The 13,823-nt window shown below is 28.4% G+C and overlaps 1 protein-coding gene across 2 annotated transcripts; it reads left to right on the top strand.

The window, feature by feature from the left end:
* The first annotated feature begins 12,026 nt into the window (after positions 1–12,026).
* LOC127285249 (uncharacterized) lies at positions 12,027–13,464 on the top strand. Of its 2 annotated transcripts, XM_051311151.1 has the most exons (3): positions 12,027–12,370; positions 12,478–12,873; positions 12,967–13,464. In XM_051311151.1, the coding sequence occupies exons 2-3, from the start codon at positions 12,667–12,669 to the stop codon at positions 13,354–13,356; spliced, it is 597 nt and encodes a 198-aa protein (XP_051167108.1). In that variant the 5' UTR covers positions 12,027–12,370; positions 12,478–12,666; the 3' UTR covers positions 13,357–13,464. The 2 variants fall into 2 exon arrangements, with proteins under 2 accessions (XP_051167108.1, XP_051167107.1); XM_051311150.1 differs by having other exon boundaries at positions 12,027–12,873.
* Positions 13,465–13,823: the final 359 nt, after the last annotated feature.

Below are 13,823 nucleotides of genomic sequence, written 5' to 3'. Positions count from 1 at the left end.
AGATCTTAAACTTTAAGAAAAAAATATTTAAAAAAAAAATAAAATTTGTTTATAACTTTTACTATTTTCAAGTTTGTGGCCTTTGGTCCGTATAATTAAAATTAACAAAATTCTTCTTTAGTTAGTCTTTATTGCTTTTCTAATGCATTTTCGCTGCGAACACAGCTCATCAGGACTACGAAAAAATCTTATTAATTTGTGGATTTTTTCGTAGTCCTGATGAGCTGTGTTCGCAGCGAAAATGCATTAGAAAATCTTTTAGAAACATCTTTTAAATACATATGTGTACTAATTTTCAGCCCTCCAGATAAATTTGTGTGGCCGCTAGGGGGGGGTACACGATTTCAAAAAAACCGATATTAATAGGGTTCCGAACCGAGTACGGAAACCTAAAAAATATATTTTTTGGTAATTTACGATTTCATTTAAATCAAATTTCATTTAGTTTAAATGAAATTTTCTAATTTTTAAATTTAAAATAATTTTATTGTAAAATTACAGTACAAGACTTATTTTGTTAAGTCTTATATTATTTAAACTTTAAATCATATAATTTAATTTTAATTTCACTCCTGCGCCACGTAACCCCGGACCGGGGTTGCTTGGCGCGCTTTGCACAGCTTCAAATAAAGTGGTATAAAAATAAAAGTATTAAATATATTTCAACTTTCTTTTTTTTAATTAAAGCTGATATGTTACAAGTTTTCTATACATTAACTTTTTAAAAAAGCAAAAATGAGTGAGTTACACAACAAAGAGTAAAAAGTGCGCCAAGTAACCCCGGTCTCCCCTACTTAGGATTTCTTTTTTGACCCTTAAAGGAACCCAAATTGTCAATATTATAAAAAGTTACCAAAATAGCCTAAATCAGTGTGATCACTTGACGTGGAGTCGCTCATATACTTTTTTTAAATAACTACTACATATTCCCATGTGGGATCCTATGTGGGATCTCATATAGAATTCTATATGGACACTTATGAGATTTGTCTCATGAGTTTCCATATAGGATTCCCGTAAGATCTCATGTAGTATCTCATATGAGAAGCCATAAGTGATTTTATCTGGGATCTCATACGGGAATTTACAATAGGGACTCCGACTGATAAACCTTGTAGAAGAAAATGTACAAGTTCTTGTACATGTTCATTAATGAACTTGTACATTTTCTTGTACATGTTCAAGTAATATTCTTGAACAAGTTCAGCATCCGGAATTGAGACATGTTCTTGTACCAGAACTTGTACAAGATCTTGGATAAGAAAATATACTTGTACAAGAAAATGTACATGTTCTTGTACATATTTTTTGTGCAGGTTTCATGTACAAGTACTTTTAAATGAACACGTTTATGTTCTTGTACAAGAACATTTGTTTAAAAATGTTTTTGAAAAAAATTTGAAATTTTAATAAGTTATAATTATTAAGACTCTTCACTTATGCATGCTAAAAATTATTGCGCTGCTGTAAAGGCTTAAGAAAACTACTGCGCAGCCTTTAAAGTTTTTAATTTTTAATTTAAAAGACATAAATGAACATGTACAAGAACATGTTCCACATCTGGTACAAGAAAATTTACATGAAACCTACACAAAAAAATATGTACAAGAACATGTACATTTTCTTGGAAAAGTTTTTTCAGCCGGGACGAATCCGATTGTGACAGGTGAGTTTACCAAATTGCAGCCTAAGTATATAGGTCCGTTGCACGGAGAGAAAGAAAAGGCTACGATAACCGGAGACCCAAGTAGTAACTGCCTGAGTGACTCAAGTAATAGCATTAAAGTCAACACAACTTGGGTCCCAAGTAGTTTTTGCCTGGCAAACACAAGATCTATTAAAAGCCTGGTTAAAACTCAAATGATAAGGTAGGAAATGTTTGAATTTCCCAGCTTAATTCAAGCATTTCCTACCTTATCATCTGAGTTTTAACCAGGCTTTTAATAGATCTTGCGTTTGCCAGGCAAAAACTACTTGGGACCCAAGTAAATGTTTTCTCTTCAACGGAATTCATAATTGACAAATATTTTTGGAATTAAAAATTTACGAAATATTTTCGATTAATGGAATATAAGTTGCACTTAGAATAAAAATGAAATAAATTTTTCTAAATTATATAAATTTTGAGACACACCTCTCCTCAGCAAATTCAAGAGTCATTAAAATGGTGACTAAAAATTATAGTTGCATCTTTTAAAGCACATCTAAAATAGGCAAATGCAATTTTGCAGAAAATCTCAGCTGCTCCCCTTTTCAAAATATTGATGAAAACATTATTTTTTAATTAAAAAACACTGAATTTGCAAATATATATTAAAAACCGAAACTTTCGGTGCTGAGGGGGTGATTCTAATTACCTTTTTTTATTGCTAGGGTAAGTCCGAGAGAGATGAAACACGTTTTTCAAACCTTTGTAATTTTAAAAGAAATTAACATCGCAAACCAATTCAAGTGCGATGATTTAGTTTTAATGCTTCTATATAAACCTGAAAATCAGTTTTAACTTTTCATTATTTCTGATATTTAAAAATTTGTTTTGAAAATAAATGTCAATTCCAGGAGAGATGAAATTGTCCGGGTGAGACGAAACAAATTGATAAATGAAACTTAAATACGACATTTTTAGTTTATTTGCCAGAGCAAATTCTGGTGAAAAATTGGCACTTATTTTAACCTCAATGCGTGTTTCATTATTTATGATAGAATGGAACAACCAATGGAATTGATTGTTCTTGACAACTTAAAAAAGAAATATATTTTTTGACGTTAAGTAGTGTTAAAAATGAATGTGAAAGAATTCTTTGAAGGTTTGGAAAGATCTATAGATAAATAAAAAATAAAATAAAAAAAATAAATAAAATTTATTTATTGTTAAAATTGTTTGTAGTTATGATGAAATAAAATAAACTAGCGCGATCGACCTCGTCTAAGTAAAAATAAGTGAGACCAAAAATGGTTAAAATAAGTGGGCCTTAAAATAAGTGTGACTTTATATAAGTGAAGCTACAGTGTAGAAAAAATATTCTTGATCTATATTTTTCATATAGACAGGGCATAAATTTTGTGGGTAAATTTCATGCAAGGTTCAATAAAATTCGCTAAAATAAAATAATGGTACATAAAGAGAATTTTGTTAATTTGTTGTTAGGCACTTGCATGCAAAAATAAAATTACAGTTGGTAAAATATATTCGGATATAGAACAAGTGTTCCAACTCTCCGGGATTTACCCTAATATTTAATTTAATTTATAATGAATTAAAATGGAGATTTAAATAAGAAAAAGATACAATAGACCTTTTCATGCTGATCGTTCTGTTCTTATCTAGCGCATACAATGACGCATGAGTTGGAAGAGGACAAAATGATCAGCATGAAAAGGTCTATTATAATTAGTCCCAAGAAGCACGTAATATAACCTCAATATCAAGGTAATATTACATGTAAGATTCGTAATATAACGTTGTAATATTACAGTAATCTTACAGTGATCTTAAAATGTCCGCCTCAAGGTAATATTACCGGTAATGTTACTGTAATATTACGCGCTAATATTAAGGTAATATTACAGTAATATTGCAGTAATATTATACCGTAATATTAAGGTAATATTACAAGAGAATATTACAGTAATATTATGGGAACATTTCTTTACGAAAAAAATCTACCCATCCAGGGAATCGAACCCCGAACTCAAAGCACACGAGTCCAGAGTTTTACCAACAAGCCAAATTGACTTATAATATATTTACGTTTTTTATGCTTTATGAATAACTCAAATCAGTCTGTAATATTTGTTAAGTAATTAAACTTCTTGATTTAATATTATTTAAAATATTAATAGTTGGCGGTAAAATATAGAGCGCGCGACTATCGCGAAACAATCTGAACGTATGCGTGTGTGTGTTTTGAGACAGAGAGATGTTGCGAGCGCATTGAGAAGAACGATCGAAAAGTACGAATACGTGAACGGTGAACGTTTAAATAATAAAGTCCGAACGAATAACGATTTATCGAGTACGGAAGAACGATCTTTTTGATATTTTATAATTAATCTTTACTTTGTATAAATTTAATCAATAGTGTCTAATAAAAGAAATAAATTCTATTTCAACTTTACATTTTTATCTTGTCAATGTTTTACATTTCAATATCCGTGTTCTTGTGTATTAAAAATTAATATTTCTTTTGAACTTTAACATATTACTGTAATATTACCGTTAATATTACAGTAATACTCCCGGTAATATTACCTTGAGGCGGACATTTTAAGATCACTGTAAGATTACTGTAATATTACAGCGTTATATTACGAATCTCACGTGTAATATTACCTTGATATTGAGGATATATTACGTGCTTCTTGGGGTGTTTATTCTAATTGCCTAAAAGTCATCAGTCTAGTAGCCCTTTAACAGCTTATTCTTCTAACAGCCTGATCTTGTCTACTATGGCTAATCGCCTAGGCTTTTAGCTACTTGCCTGATTTTTTATCGGCCTACAACATATGTATATACTATATAAAACCTGTTTTAGTGAAGATTTAAATTAAAGTTTCGTGAAATGTTTGGCGTAAAAGTTGACTAAAAATTTAAATTAAACATTTATTAACAATTTATACCGAAAGTTGAGTGAAAATGTAATTTAAATATTCAGTCAATTTTTGTGACAAACATTTCCTAAAAATTTAAATTAAATTTTCAGAAAAGGTTGGACGAAAATATTTGTAAAAAATACAAAAATAATATTTAAGAAGTATTAATATTATTATTAATAATAATAATAGATAGATCTTTATTATTATTATTATTATCAATAAAAAAAATTTACTATCTGGGATTAAAAATAAAATAAATAATATACAAACATTGTTGCTCTGCTTTGATTCACATTGAATCAAGCACTGCATGCTTGTTGAGCAAGAACTTTTGAAAACAAATTATGGGGTGCTGGGGATTGAACCTACATTCGCCGCGCGCTAGCTAAAGACCCTAACCACTACAATACAGATATCTGGCTGAAAAAAAAAAATCTTCCACACACTCTACAACTTCATATTATCGACTTTTGAGTCGATAAGTAGGATCTCACTTGTCTATCTGTAAGTTTTAGAGTGTGTGGAAGATTTTTTTTTTTCAGACAGATATCTGTAGTGTAGTGGTTAGGGTCTTTAGCTAGCACGCGGAGAATGTAGGTTCAATCCCCAGCACCCCATAATTTGTTTTCAAAAGTTCTTGCTCAACAAGCATGCAGTGCTTGATTCAATGTGAATCAAAGCAGAGCAACAATGTTTGTATATTATTTATTTTATTTTTAATCCCAGATAGTAAATTTTTTTTATTGATAATAATAATAATAATAAAGATCTATCTATTATTATTATTAATAATAATATTAATACTTCTTAAATATTATTTTTGTATTTTTTACAAATATTTTCGTCCAACCTTTTCTGAAAATTTAATTTAAATTTTTAGGAAATGTTTGTCACAAAAATTGACTGAATATTTAAATTACATTTTCACTCAACTTTCGGTATAAATTGTTAATAAATGTTTAATTTAAATTTTTAGTCAACTTTTACGCCAAACATTTCACGAAACTTTAATTTAAATCTTCACTCAATTTTCGCGTCGAAAATTTCTGGAAAATTTAATTTAAATCTTCCGTCAAGTTTTACGCCAAACATTTACTCATTTTGGACATTTAAATCTTTATACAATTTTCTCTAAACTTTGCAATTAAAGTTTCCGAAGTTTGCAAATAAATCTTTAGGAAATTTTCAGGAAATTTTCGTTGCTGTGGGGGCTCTTTACCGGGCAGACAAACAACACCGAAAAGGTGACAGTCAAATATGAGAAGAAAAAAATATAATAAAATTCTATGAGTTTTTTTTTATCTCTTTTCGGAGTAACCCTTCCAAATTAAATGAAACATTTTTTTTATAATATTTATTATTATAAAGGTCCAAAATAATCATTTTTAAAGTAAAAACAATTGTTTATAGGTCAAAATTTTCTATATTTTTCAAGCTTTCATACCGCAAAAGAAAAATGACGTGATTCGAAATAGTTAACTCACAATTATTATTATATAACAATAAAATGCTTGGTCTGTCCTTCTGTCCTAACTTGAAGTTGGCCTTTTCTGATTTCACGTGTTTTTTTGAATAGTAATCTTATGACGTGTCAAATTTTGACAATTCTTTTTCTCATTTTTGCCAAAGTTGTATAATTGTGTTTCCAAATTTCGGAATAAGTTTCTTTAAAATTCCAAATTCGAAAATTCAATTCACGAAGCTGAAGTACACAACGTTTACCAACGAATTTTTTTTTAAAGTTGTATATTGATTCAAAAATTGTATACAAATACAAAAAATTTATCATGAGAAAAAAGGTGCGCCAGGAAATTTCGTACAAGATAGTAATTTGAAAAAAATTTATTTTTAAAAATTAATTTTTAAGGTACCAGGGCCAACGAATACCTATTAAATATTACACCGTCCGACAAAATTCAACTTTTTTTTGACCCACAAAAAAATCCAACATTTTAGGAAACTAGGGCCCAAAAAAAATACCCGTGTCTGGCCGTTTTGCTAGATCAAGTCGTTTGTGGTTTTTAGGGGTGAAAACAGCCCCTAAATAAAAACTGACAAGATATCTTTTAAGAATTTTTAATATTTTATAAAACTTGGTATTTGGGGGTTTTCGGGGTCGCTGATTATTAATCTAATGTCAGATTTTAAAAATTCAAAATGGCGGATTCAATATGGCGGTCAAAATTTTAAAAAGTTATTAAATTTTTTTTAAACCTTGGTATCTAGGGGTTTTTTGGGTCGCTGATGACGAATCTGATGTTAAATTTTTAAAATTCAAAATGGTAGATATAAAATAAAAAATTAATAACTTTTTAAAAATTCAGGCTTCGCACTCATTAGTCAATAAAAAAATAGTAGCAAAAAGTAGCCTGAAAAGTAAAAAAAGTAGCCTACGGAAAAAATTAATAATATGTGTAGTTTATATATTAAATTGTATTTAATTTAAAAAAATTAAATTTCAACACCTAATTTACATAATAATTTGCATAATACTTTGTTTTTAGGGTATAAAAAATTAAAATTATACCATAAAAGTAAAGAATTTTCGAACATTTAAATGGCAAAAGAGGTCATTACAAATTTTTGACTCAATCCATTATATTTTATATCAAAAGTCGTTAAGGCCTAATTTTTTAAAAAAATAGATACTTTCCGAAATGATTCTGGATGATATTTAGACAACGAAATAAAAACAATTAAGTCAAAAATTTTATTATTTATCTTGAAATATGAGTTTAAAATGGAGAAGATATGGAAAACTCACATTTTCAGCAATTAGAAAGATTATAAAAAATATTGACAACTCTTTTAAAATGTACAATGTATTTTACTGTCTCTTGTTCAGAATTAATTAATTTATTATCTTTTATTGACTACACAGCCTCAGAAAAAAAATTAATTTTGTCCGGCGAAATAGAGTAGTCATTGTTACGTCTTAGTTCTTAGAGATAATCGCAAAAATCTGATAAAAATCCTGAATTAGGGACACAGAAAAAAGCTGGTGTTATTTTTGTTGCGGTTAAATTTCTCCAATGCTAAAACCCATAAGATTTAACCCAGATTTAGAGTAAAATTTGTTGCGTGTTATTTTAACACCAGTTCTGGTGTTAAAATAACACTTAGTTTTTCCTGTCGACAAAGATAATTTTTTGCCGAAACACTAAGATATTGTATTTCCATGTACATTGTACTTTTTTCCACTGAATTCGAATTCGAAGTCAGAATTGAGAGATAAGCTTAAATTTTGGAGATAATGCCAAAAAACTGATTTTGAATTTTTTTGAATTTTTGTTTATTGAGTTTTTTGCAATTATCTCAAAACATTTCAGCAAATCTAACAATTCTAACTTTGGATTCGGAATCAGTGACTAAAAATACATTGAATTACACTATCGCAGTGTCATACAAAAATTTTTTCACTTTTTGATTTTTTTTCTTTTTTAAGCAGTTTTTTGAGTTTATCTTAAAAATAAGAACCAACTTTTAAATTCTGACCCCGGATTCGGATTCAGTGACCCAAAATACGTAAGAATGACTAGTCTATTTTGCCGGACAAAATTTTTTTTGTGGGGGTTTGTTAATTAAGTGAATAAATGAAAATAATAGATAAAATATGTTTTCAAAGTTGGTCAGTGAAAGTAAGTAAGTTTAAACAGAACACAAAAAAGACACAAAAATTAGATCTATAAGGTGCTAAATATCTTGCGGTTACTTTAACCTAGCGCATTAACATTTATGTAAAACTGTGAAAAATATCCGGTTATCTACCCACACAGCACATTAAATTTCCTGAATTTTTCCTGAATATTTCATTGAAAGATTCGAAATATTTCAATGAAAGGTCCATGAAATATTGCTGCAACAGGAAAATGTCCGCCTATTTGAAATATTAGACGGTCAACTTGAGAAAATATTTCATTGAAATATTGTGGAAATATTTAATTTCAAAGATGCGCACTGGTCTAACTCAGTTTCTATGGCCTGTAGAACTGCGCAGTAGTTTTTACTTTTCTAGAAACCTAAGGATGTTGAATATTTCAGAAAATTCCTATTGATTTCATGTGTTTAACAAATTTTTTCACTTTTTGAAATATTTCCAGAATATTGCTAAATCGATATGTGTAATATTTCAGGAATATTTCAATGAAATATTTTCTCAAGTTGACTATTTAATATTTCAAATAGGCGGACATTTTCATGTTGCAGCAATATTTTATGGACCTTTCATTGGAATATTTCGAATCTTTCAATGAAATATTCAGGACAAATTCAGGAAATTTAATGTGCTGTGTGGGTATATATATTTCGGTGGTGGGGATAAATCACTCTGTTTTCTTAATTTCTAGTTTTTTTATTTATATAGTTTATTTTTATTTTTATTTAGATATTTATTTTTATCTAGTTTTTTTATTTTCTTCTAATTTCTAGAAAATTTTAAAATCTTTAAGTTTTTTATTAATATTTATTTAGGCATATTTGAAATTTAAAGAACTGATTTAATACCAATTTTTCACAGTTTTTCATAAATTTAAATGGGTTAAAGTAACTGCAAGATATTCAGCACTTTATAGATCCAATTTTTGTGTGCTATTTAAAATTACTTAAAACCATATACAGGTTTTGAACTCATTAGTCAGCAAAAAAGTAACAAAAAGTTGTCTAAATAGTGAAAAAGTAGCCAAAAAGTAGCCAACCATCAAAAAAGTAGCAAATAGTAGCTTTTAGTCGAAGAGTGCGAAGCCTGAAAATTTGATCGCTATATTGGATCCGCCATTTTGAATTTTGAAAATCTGACTGCAGATTAATAATCAGTGACCCCGAAAACCCCCAGATACAAAGTTTTATAAAATATTAATAATTTTTAAAAGATATCTTGTCACTTTTCATTTAGGGGTTGTTTTCACCCCTAAAAACAACAAACGACTTGATCTAGCAAAACGGCCAGACACGGATATTTTTTTTGAGTCCTAGTTTCCGAAAATGTTAAATTTTTTTGTGGGTCAAAAATTGTGTCTGACGGTGTTAATTATAAAAACACAGGCCTCGAATCAACTTAAAGACACAAAAAAGTCGTTTTAGTCGATTTATATTCCAAAAAAAGTGGATTTGTTTTTTATTTTAACAAAAATATTTTACAAATTTTTAAATAAGAATTTTTTTTTTAATAATAATCCTTTTCGAAGGGTTAAAGTTGAAATTTTTAGAAATAATTAAATTTTAGATGCTTTTAAATTTAAATTATTGAATTTTAATTGATTTTGAATTAAAATTTTGGGTAATAATGAAATTTTATTTTATTTTAAATTGAAAATTTTTGGGAAATAATTGAATTTTAATTGAAATTTTGGATAATAATTTAATTGAAGTTCATTTTTGATTGAAAATTTGGATAATTAATTTTAAATAGAAATTTTAGAAAATAATTGAATTTTATTTCATTTTAAATTGAAAACTTGGTAAATAATTAAATTTTAAATTGAAAATTTTGGATAATTATTGGATATTTAATTGATTTTGAATTAAAATTTCGGGTAATAATTGAATTTTAGTTTATTTTGAATTGAAATTTTTAAAAACTAATCCAATTTTATTGGGATATTTTTTTTTAAATTATAAACAATTGTTAAATTTCATAAAAACTTTAATTGAAAAATAATTTTGATATAATTGAATTTGTGATGTATTTCATTAAAATTATTAAAAATAATTAATTTAGTGAAGAATCATTTTAGTTCAAAATTTGTTAAATAAATGAATTGAAGAAGATCTACATTTTATACTAAAAAAATGTATTTTATTTACATTTTTTTTAAATGTAAAAAAAATGTCGCATTTTATTAAAATAAATCGATAAAAGTCGTATTTTTGAAAAAAGTCGGAAAAAGTCGTATAATCCGAGGCCTGTAAACATATAATTTTCATTATTATTATTTAATATGTAATAATATTCTAATAAATTAAATTATAATTGAAAATATTAATCTTTAATTTCTTTATAACAAACAATTAAAGACCCAATTTGGCGCGCGTTTAATTTTGCTAGTGTAATAATAAAATGCTTGGTCTGTCCTTCTGTCCTTACTTGAAGTTGGTCTTTACTGATTCCACGTGTTTTTTGAATTGTAATGTTATGACGTGTCTTTTGAAAATTACTTTTTTATATTACCTTTGCGTCAAAAACTCGACTGAATCGCTGTCTCTTACGCACTAGTGCTTAAAAGGAGAGGAAATCGTACTTTTACGCACACTTTCCCCTTCCATCACAGCAATTTAGTCGAGTTTTTGACGCAAAATGTTATAAAAAATTATGTATGGGACATGGGCGCAAATAGGGGAATTTTGCTAGTTTATTAAATAATGTTTGTTTATTTTTTTATTTTATTTACTGTGAAACGTCTGCTATCGCTGCGCGTGACGTTCGAAAGTTGTCGCTCTTGTTATTGAGAAAAAGCTAGCGTAGTAGCACGAAGTAATAATAAGGAGCTGGAACTCGTGGGCAAAATGCGTGCCGATTCCCTTGGTAAAGTACTTAGAAGCTAGAATAAGCGATAGTGGCGATCCTTACGGGTAATTGTGGAATCACGGATGATCACGTGATCAATAGTGAAATGTGTTTATCGACATTTTGTTTGTTTTTGGTGTTTGCCGGTCTTGCTGAGTTTCTAAATTTTATTATTTTTGTTTTTTAATGCTATAGTTTCTTGAAATGTGAATGTGTTTTTAGAAGAATAATTCTTGTGAAGCATTTCCTTTCAGTAAGTATATTCGTTAATTAATAAATAAAAGAATTTTAACGAATTACAAGTTGAAGATTCACGCGTGCTGTAAACATGTTTAGATATACTGCCGGTCAGAATTGTTAAAATTTAATTTACTTGTTGTTAAAAGAGTGCAATTTCCTAAATGTCATGAAAATTGAAATTAATTGTGAAATAATGAACATTTTTTATTACTCCTAGCCTTATTTTAAAGGTCTGTTTTTGCAATTGATAGTCCCACAATCTGGAACTATAGAGTAGATTTTTAAAATTATATGTTGTTTGTGTATTCAAATGAATTGTACAATGTACATTTTATAATTAAAAATATTTTTCATGTTAAACGTTTTTTAGGAAAATGCCAACGTGTTTCGTGGAAGGTTGTAAATCTTCGGATTTTCGCAACATGAAGGAGGGAGAGGAGAAACGGGGTTTATTTCATCCAACTACGGTAATAGAGCAATTTTTTTTATTTGTTTTATTTTCTTTAAATTTACAAACGAAGAAAATTTGAATTTTATTTTTTTTCATTATTTACATGTCCATTATTCATTTGAAGATATCAGAAATTTACAAATATCTTTATCTTTTTAGAAAGAAATTTTGGAAAAGTGGAGAAATGCTATTCCAAATGGAAGAGCATTAGAAAAAAAACATGTTGTTTGTGACCTTCACTTTTTAGAAGAAGAAGTGATTAAAGCATATGCCTCCGCAAGTAATGTTTGTAGTATGAGACTCGAAAGATTTCGGTTGAAAAAGGAGGCTGTGCCATCCTTGTTTCCAAGCAACGATTCAAGCTTTGTGGAAGTTGCTGTCAATAATGATTTGGATGAAACTTTTTTGCAAGAAAAAAATTTCAACGTCATATTTAGAAAGTATAATATATCCCCGTGCCATCGGAATACTGGATTGCAACACGTAGTCCGGAAAATGATTTCATTATTTGGAATTGTTGGAGGAAAGATTTTTTACAGTCTTCTCATAAAATAGTGCTACGTTCAGATATGACGATAAAGGTACACTTTCATAGAATTTTAATTATTCAGTGTATAACTTTCATTTAAAACAAAAGTTATTGTTATTGTTAAACCATTATTAATATGTTACTGGTTTGTACTTATAGATTTTTGTGTCAGACAGAGAAATAAGTATAGATGCTTGGAAATCTGTAAAAAATATTAAGGAAATCATCGAACTATTAAATGAAGTCACTAAATATTTACCATGCTTTAAAACTGACTTTACAAGGTTCGTACTGTTTATTTATATTTAAATGATTTAATTTAATTATAAACACTATTTACAGAAATAAATGTTTTGCAGATCAAGTAATTGCACTGGATTTGTTTTGCTAAAAGAAATTAATAAAAAAGGGCCTCAAATTGAACTGTGTGAACCATGCAGGTATTTTCGGCACAAAAGTTCCAATAAAAATAAGGAGCCAATTCTCAGGAAAAAAAACAAATTGTTACAAAAAAAAATCAAGAGGATAAATGAAAAAAAAAGAATTTCAAGAAAGGTAAGAAATATAAATTCATATAATAATTGCATGGTATTTAAAGAGTATGTATTATGAAAAATTTGGAAAATAATCACACGTTTACGCTTGCAGGCAAAACGCCTACAAAATAAAATTGAAACTCTTAAAACAAAGTGTGCTGAATGCAAAGAAGATGCAGTAAATGAATACATTGTGTCGTTAACAGAAGAGCAGCAACAAGCTGTGAGAGCAATTATTTCAACTGCTAAAGTTAAAAGCAAGAATGGGATACGGTATAATAGAGAATGGATTTATGAGTGCATTCTTTTAAGAATTAAAAGTTGTAAGGCGTACGAACATTTAATAAAAAGAGAAATAATGGCATTGCCCTGCATTAAGACTTTAAACAATTACATGAAATTTCTGAAAAGTCAATACGGCTTTCAAAAAGGTGTTTTTGAAGGTATTAAAAAGAAGACTGAAAATATGCCGCCCGAGGATGTTCATGGTAATTATAAATGAGATTATAATATTTTAAATTTAAAGTTTTATATTCTCTACAGAAATGAATGTTAAAAAATATCTAAGGATATTGTAACTTAATTTTCAGGTTGCATTCTTGTCGATGAAATGAAGCTAACCAAAGCTTTAAATTTTAATAGAATGAATTTAAAATTAGAAGGTTTCACTGATTTAGGAGCCCACACTCCTCAAGTCCAGAAAGGCAAACCTGGTGATCATGCCTTAGTCCTAATGTTCCAACCATTTAAAGGAAAGTGGGCTCAAACATTAGGATGTTTTTTAAGTAAAGGGAGTGCGTCTGGAACAGTTCTTCATAAATTACTAGTAGAATGTATAATGCTAGCAGAAAAGGCCGGATTGAAAGTTGATGCGATTATAACTGACGGTGCTACATGGAATCGCACGATGTGGAGCGTTTTCGGTGTTAACGATAAAGTCGTTAGCATACCTCACATAATTGACAACAA

Source organism: Leptopilina boulardi, unplaced genomic scaffold (genome assembly GCF_019393585.1).
Source record: "Leptopilina boulardi isolate dan_hultmark-lab unplaced genomic scaffold, ZJU_Lbou_2.1 LbouV2_330, whole genome shotgun sequence".
Lineage (NCBI taxonomy): Eukaryota > Metazoa > Arthropoda > Insecta > Hymenoptera > Figitidae > Leptopilina > Leptopilina boulardi.
Note: the sequence above shows the minus strand (reverse complement) of the source record. Positions and strands in the feature narration are given on the sequence as shown.